The 7,724-nt window shown below is 40.5% G+C and overlaps 1 protein-coding gene across 1 annotated transcript in view; it reads right to left on the bottom strand.

Annotated features, from left to right (window-relative positions):
- Positions 1–482: 482 nt before the first annotated feature.
- LOC137648158 (uroporphyrinogen-III synthase-like) overlaps positions 483–7,724 on the bottom strand; it is a 23,724-nt gene continuing 16,482 nt past the window's right edge. Inside the window, exon 2 of the mRNA XM_068381089.1 lies at positions 483–1,366. Coding sequence (XP_068237190.1) covers positions 595–1,347 — 753 coding nt within the window. The 5' untranslated portion in view covers positions 1,348–1,366 and the 3' untranslated portion in view covers positions 483–594. The remainder of the gene's footprint in view (positions 1,367–7,724) is intronic.

Genomic DNA, 7,724 nt, shown 5'->3' with positions numbered 1-7,724 from the left:
AGTCGGTGATGCAACCATACCAGGTTGCCAGACATTCAATAATCTTTCAACTGGTCGTAAAAGGCTACGTCAAAGCTAACCCATTAAATGACGAAAGTTTGTATCCATGTAGGAAAAAATATGGGATTATATCAGAATAAGTGGCTGCAATACTTTTTTTAAACCTGAGGCACTCATTACGTAATAGTTAACACATCCTTTTCTTGTGGATAAATAATAAGCTGATGTACAGCTTTTCTGATATTGCTAACACAGCTCTCACCTGTACCATGGTCTAAATTTAAAGTTTTTTACTGTTTAGGATACAGTTGCAAACTTAATATTGACAATATGGACAGATGTTCTATCAATGGGAAAAGCCCAAAGTTTCAGGAATAATCCCATTAAAGTTACAAATTAATCATTTTACCTTGTAAGTCTTCATTCAACTATATCAGCATCCTTATCAAAGATGGCTACAACTATTGAAATTATACAAAAAGCAGCATTTATCATTTAATTCTATCTTCTAAAAGTTTATATCATATACAAAAGCAAATAAAAAGTACTATGAAAAGCCTACTCTTAAACCTTATATAGAGGAGGTATTAACAGCTAAAGAGGACTTTTGATAGCATGCAAAACACCTTCTGGTGATGGTGAAGCACAAACACTAAACACAGGAATGCCTTCACTTACTAATGCTGCATTTGTTGCTGGCCCTATGGCAATTACCTTGACATTATTCAAAGAAAACCCTAGTGCTTTAAATATCTGAAGGGAAAATCTAACCCCAGATGGACTGAAAAATACTATATACTCCGGTACTTCTTCACTCTTCCATTTTTCAATTGAAGATTTCAACTGAGGATGTTCTGAAGTTTCATAGCAAGTAAGTGCCCTGAAGTCTCGGTCTTTACTTACTAACAATTTTGGCAATTCATCTCTTCCCAAGTTACCACATGGATATAAAAGAGGTTTGTCAAAAGCAGGTATTTCTCTGAAAATGACGGGCGCTAGCTGTTGAGCATTTCCCGATTCTTTTCCAATGGAAGTGAGTTTCAACTGTTTGAAAACTGCATTCGATGTTGCTTCACCAATAGCAAAGATTTTCTTGTCATTCCACTGATGGTGGCAGCTCACATTTAAGGTACTATACAGCTGGGAAACTGCTTCTACAGCTCTCTGACTTGTGAATATAATGCCACTGTGATCTCCTGGGCTTGCCAAAGCATTCTTCAGAGGTGCTTGGTTTGTAAATTTAAAGGTTAATGTAGGTATATGGACTGTTGATAAACCTGTACTAGAGAGTGCATCGGCATACCGGTCGTCTCCCTCCTCACTAGATTTCAATAGCCATACTTTCATCCTCCTCTTTGACTCTGAACTGAAAAGAATAAATACCTATATAATAAAAATTAAAAATAATAACAAAATCTAATCATCTGGGTCTTATAAGCATTAAACTTCAATAGCTATATGGCTACAGAGATATATGGGCAGGACCAAAGGCAGACTATGTGATGCCAAGGGACTTGCCAGCAGTATATGTACCAGTACATTAATATAAAGGCTTCATACAACAAACTTTACGTATAAAGTGGTCCAAGAATTCTTAGGAGTGGATGGTAAGGTAAATGAAAACCCATGTTTTCTGTGAAACCCCATAAAAAAATTCTTTTCCAAACTTATTGTTTTGTAGAAATAAAATGGAAACATACTGTACTATGATTAAGGTTTATGATTAAGAAAATATTTTCTTTAGGCCGAATAAAGGCTGCCTCACAAAAAATTAGACCCTAGTTTCTTCCTCAAATCCTTTTTACTTGTATCCTTCACTCATTGTATACTGTCTTCTGATTGGAACATCTATTAGAATAAATTACTTATGTCTCCAGAACAACATTTGTTTTAAAATACTTTGATGTATTCATTCCAAGTAATGAACACTTTTTTATCACTACTCAAACACTGTACATATTTGGGTACAAAGGCAGCGGAAGTAAAGAAGGTAGCTATCTGAAGGAGAATGCACTGTGCTTGAATTGCATAGAAACTACTGTACTTATAATTCAATCATTTTGTTCTTAATATGAGAGAACTAATGGCTAAGGAAAAGCAGGATATACTGTAACTATTTGCATTAAATCAGGCAGCTTTGCTTAAAATCTAAATACTGTACCCACTGGTGGGGCCAAACATTAACAGAGATGTACAAGTTATGGAATAACTGAAATAAGATCAATTTCAGAAAGCACCATTGCCAAACTATCAATCTGGTTACCACAGAACCAGTAAAAAATGTATCACTGGATTATATTTATAGAAAATGGGTCACATTGCCATGCTAGGGCTGGGGAGGTCATTCTGAGAGGGTTAGCAATTGACAACCCTCTTTTTCAGGAAACAATATTTAATGGTCTATACCAACTTAGAGGATATGTCTGTGAGAGTATGATCCAAACACTTAATATAGTGCAGTTCATCGTAACCCTCCTTAAACACCCCCAACCCCCACCCCTACCACTAATTTGGCAGAGCATCTCTTCTCCAAACTCTTTGCAATATGTAATGTCCACCATTATCTTGTATTCCTTGGCTGATAATGAGACTACTCTCACAAACTACCTTCCTCATAGAAAGGTCTATAAGCAAACCCAGGTGACCACTATGGGCTGACTCTATATTTAGGTTATGCAGTTCATTTTAGTACACTAAATGTCCTCCTTGACCTGACATTGCATACCCAAGCTACTGAAGTTGAAAGGAAGCCTGATTTAGTTTATTCCTTTTATACTCTTAGTAAATCCTTCCACCTCCTCCCTTACCATCCGCAACAGAAAAGACTTAAATGTACAAATATCAGATGCCACTTTTTTTTACCTTTCTCTACCATGGGAAAGGACTTCCACAGCTTTATTAAGGACTGAATGGGGAATTGCCCATTTTCTCCTTCGAAATCCAAAACTAGGGTAACTCTACTCTTTATAAGTTCCCCTTGTCATAAACTATTGAATTTTACTTTCTTGGATGTAAAAAAGGCTATGGAAATCTCAATTGACGATGGATCTGGCTACCAATGAGATTGAAAGAACTGCATTTTTTAAGGTGGAGGCTGCTACCAAAGTAGGCACCAGAGGAAACCACCCAACCCTGTCTCTGCAGATGACCTGTTCGTATGATAAGTTGGAAAAATTTACCATTTACGTGTATCAACTATGAGGCATTCGTTAGTTAACTTGACAACTGACAAGGATCTCAGAGCAGAGACATCCTTCATAGAGGGTACAGGGCTTGCCGCTGAGGTGTCACGTGGGACAGCAACCTTGGAAAGAATGGCTGAGGCTGTCTTTAGATGGCATGGTATATCTTAGGCCCTAAACTTGAGGCCACATTGTAGTTGGTGCAGCAGTGAGCCTAACTTAAGTGGCAATACGGCTTGTGTTCCATGAATACTGCCATTTCTATATTGACATCCTCTGAAGAGGGTAAAGTAAAACTACTGTACAATGGTCTTGTCCATAAGGTTCAGTTAAAAAGATAAGAGGACATTCTGACATTGGTCTAAAGTACAATTAGTAGAAAAATATTTTGGCCTAAGGGGCCATGCTCCTGAATCCCTTTAGTATGTAGAAACCTCTTTACATATTTGACTTATGTATAGACATTGTATAATTAATGAATGGGCATAGAACAGGTCCATTGTCTGCCTTGCTCAGAAGAATAGGGGAAATTACTTCAATACAATACCCATTGTAAAGGAGTAACTAACCTGGGTCATCAATTACTTCCCAAAGGGAAAATACTGTAAAAGATGACAACTTGGAATCCAGGATCGATGGATTTAGAGTTTTTGCTGCAAAGTCAGGAACAAAAAATAAAAAGATCTGTTTCCAGTGTTCAGAATGACGGACTGAATAATATAGTCAGTGTAATTCGACTACCGGCTTTGTTGAAGCCAAGGCAGGCAAAGACACAGTTTTCAAGGTAAGGTTCCAAGGCAAGCAAAGACACAGTTTTCTGAGGCTTTGCAAGGAGCTTTCTTCCCACACCGAGAAATACCCACTCCTCTCTTTCTCAGTTCCTGGCTAGATGCAAAGTGATACCATTTTACAGCTGAGAGGAGTTTTTTCTTTTGTGGTCAAGTTAAAAAACTGTCCCTAGTGGATTAGACCCTTTGAGAGGAAAAGTATTCCTTCAACAACATCAACCACAGACAATGGCTACTTTGCTCAATACGCATTAGTGGAGGATTCCCTGTGGCATCGCTCAAAAAACTTCTCTCTTGGAAGAGGAGCTGGATAACCGCCACCTGTGATGTGATAAGAATACCACCGAGTTGTGGTATCTCTACAGGTGGGGCTGACAGAGCAGGTTGTACCACTGGGGAAGCTCTCTCTTGGAACCTCCACTAGTAGATGCATAAGGTCCATATACCATTCTCCTTAAGGCCATTTTGGAGCTATTAGCTTCAACTTTTAGGTCCTGGGAAGAAAGCATCTTGTCCCTTTTGGAGAAGGTAAAAGGACGCTAAGGCATTGACGTCGAGGCTGTCCCATGAATTCTGGAACACGTCCTTGAATGCTGCTGTCAGGTCTGGCACTGGTAAACAGTAAACTGGCAGTTTTCTGTTGAGGCTTGTAGCAAACATGTAAACTGTTAGGGTACCACAAAACGTCAGGAGCCTCATCTTCGTTGCTGCTTGGGGATGCAAAGACCATTCCGACCCAACTATCTGACCCCTCCGGCTCCATGTGTCCACTATGACATTCCTCTTGCTGGGAATGAATCAAGCTGAGAGGACTAGCACGTTATGGATTAACCATTTGTGGACTGATACCACTATTTGACAAAGTGTCTGTGATTCTGTGCCTTCTTTTTTTGTTGACGTGTGCCACTATGGTTGTACTGTCGCTCATCCATGCTACCAAATGACTAACCAGAAGGTGTTGGAAATGTTGAAGTGCTAGATAAGCTGCTTTCAACTCTAGCACACTAATGTGAAAAAACTTGTCCTCCTGTGCCCATTGCCCTGATTTCATACATCCCATGGGTGGGGCCCCCACACTCTCTTAGATGCATCTTTAAACAGGAGATCTGGAGGGGAGTATTCTAAGGGAGAGCCCTGAAACAGATTTTCATCTAGCAACCAAAGTAGGTAGAGTCTGGTGTCTTGCTCTATTGGTATCAGGGTCCGGAGAGTGTCTGTGGTTTGCGACCAGTGTCTTTTAGGCACCATTGTAACGATCGTAGATGGAGCAAACCTTGAGGAATAAGTTTTTCTAGTGATGTCAAATGACCCAAAAGTTGTTGCTATTGTTGCGCTGGTAACTACGACTGATGAATCAGGTTACAACGTCATTGGATGGATAAACCCTTCCTGTTACAGAATTTATGTCCATGGCCTGGTATATCATTATTGACTTTGAAGAATCCCCACATTACGACAAACAAAAGAAGTCTGTCCTGATGATGAGAAATTGGGGCACTGAGTCTGCCAGTATTCTAGATAGCAAATCAGACAAATTCCATTGGCATGAGCCCATGTTGACACCAACTTAAACACTCGAGTGAATACTTGGGTGCCATGGACAGCCCGAAGCATAGAACTCTGAACTGAAAGTCCTTGCTCCCTCGGTTAACAAGTAGATACAGTACTTCTTTGAAGAACAATTTATGGGGATTTGTAAGTATCGAATAAAATATGACCAATGTTCACTTTTAGGACAATGATGGTGAGTTACTGCACATGCATTGTTTATGATCCCCTGTGGGAGCTTTTCTAGTTTTTTTATGACGTAATCATTGGCTGGCCTTTTAAACCAATCAAGAGCTTCCAAGTATTTATGCATAAGTTCCTGGATGCTGTTTTACAACAGCCATATTACACCCTCCTATTAAGTTACAGCATTACTGCTGTTACAAGAGGATCTCTCACGTAGGAGAGTTCAAGCTGCCTTCAAAATTGTGCAACTTTATCTGTTTTGGTAATTGATTATACTGTACTGTATCTATAACACTCTCCATTCATTATATATCTGTTGTTGGTCATCTGAAAAAGAAAAAACAATTATCAATTTGCATTTTTTCTAACACAAACCCCAGACCTTTAATAGGATGAATTCAGCATACAGTACATTAACTGGAAACTGGCCATTAAGCTTCTGACATGATAAACACAACTGGAAGAGTATGTAGATCTAATGGTTTTACAAAGCCAGAAGGAGACCATATTCTTGAAGATCAGCTTTTTCACCCTATCAGTGCTAAGGAATAACCTTTATTGATCTAGTCTGAAGCACTGGGTTCTCTTGAGGCAGATTCTTAGCGCCCTTACAGGATAAAGAAGTAGGTCATCACGATTGCTAGTCACCTCCTGGGAGGCAGGCGATGGAGAAGCATTCAAACCTCAGATCACAGATTGCTAAGTTTTGTGTCTTGGCCATGAACTCAGGCACAAAGGTCATTGAAATCTCCTTCCATCCCTCAGAATGACAACTGTAATTGCATACAAAATACCATGGGGTTTTCTTACCCTTTTTGCTGAGGAGAGCGGTAGCAAAAACACTGTCTCAAGTGCAAGATAGGCAAGAACTCAAGTGACATCCCAGGATAGGGGACTGAGTTTTCTAGGAGGGCAGGACTGCTTAAAGCTAACCAATCACAGAAGATGGCCCATTTCCCTTGGTAAAGAGCTGCAGATGATCTACGGAGGTGTCTAGACCTTAGTGCAGTACCTCACAAAAAGCCTTTCGCTTGGAGATGCTGAATAGTCTTTACCAATGAAGTGACAGGAAGGTCAGAGAGTTATGGAACCAATGCACATGGGGTTGACAAAGAAGGTTCGACCATTGGAGTAGTTGCACCAGTACCTCAACTAGGAGCATCAGCAAGTCCAGAAACCATTCGGTTTGTGGCCAACAAGGAAGTCGTCAACATCTTATTAAGTATCCGTTGTATCAGACAAAAGGAAGGAAAGGTGTAAGCACCATCCAGGGAGGCAGGACTGGGACTAGGACTTTAACTCAGTTTGAACAGACATACATTCCATATTCAATCTTGCTCGACATCATACATACATATACCAAGGCACTTCCCCCAATTTTGGGGGGTAGCCGACACCAACAAATGAAACAAAACAAAAAGGGGATCTCTACTCTCTACGTTCCTCCCAGCCTGACAAGGGACTCAACCGAGTTCAGCTGGTACTGCTAGGGTGCCACAGCCTACCCTCCCCCGTTATCCACCACAGATGAAGCTTCATAATGCTGAATCCCCTACTGCTGCTACCTCCGCAGTCATCTAAGGCACCGGAGGAAGCAGCAGGGCCTACCGGAACTGCGTCACAATCGCTCGCCATTCATTCCTATTTCTAGCACGCTCTCTTTCCTCTCTCACATCTATCCTCCCATCACCCAGAGCTTTCTTCACTCCATCCATCCACCCAAACCTTGGCCTTCCTCTTGTACTTCTCCCATCAACTCTTGCATTCATCACCTTCTTTAGCAGACAGCCATTTTCCATTCTCTCTACATGGCCAAACCACCTCAACACATTCATATCCACTCTAGCTGCTAACTCACTTCTTACACCCGTTCTCACCCTCACCACTTCGTTCCTAATCCTATCTACTCGAGATACACCAGCCATACTTCTTAGACACTTCATCTCAAACACATTCAATTTCTGTCTCTCCATCACTTTCATTCCCCACAACTTCGATCCATACATCACAGTTGGTACAA

Source organism: Palaemon carinicauda, chromosome 1 (genome assembly GCF_036898095.1).
Source record: "Palaemon carinicauda isolate YSFRI2023 chromosome 1, ASM3689809v2, whole genome shotgun sequence".
Classification (NCBI taxonomy): domain Eukaryota; kingdom Metazoa; phylum Arthropoda; class Malacostraca; order Decapoda; family Palaemonidae; genus Palaemon; species Palaemon carinicauda.
Note: the sequence above shows the minus strand (reverse complement) of the source record. Positions and strands in the feature narration are given on the sequence as shown.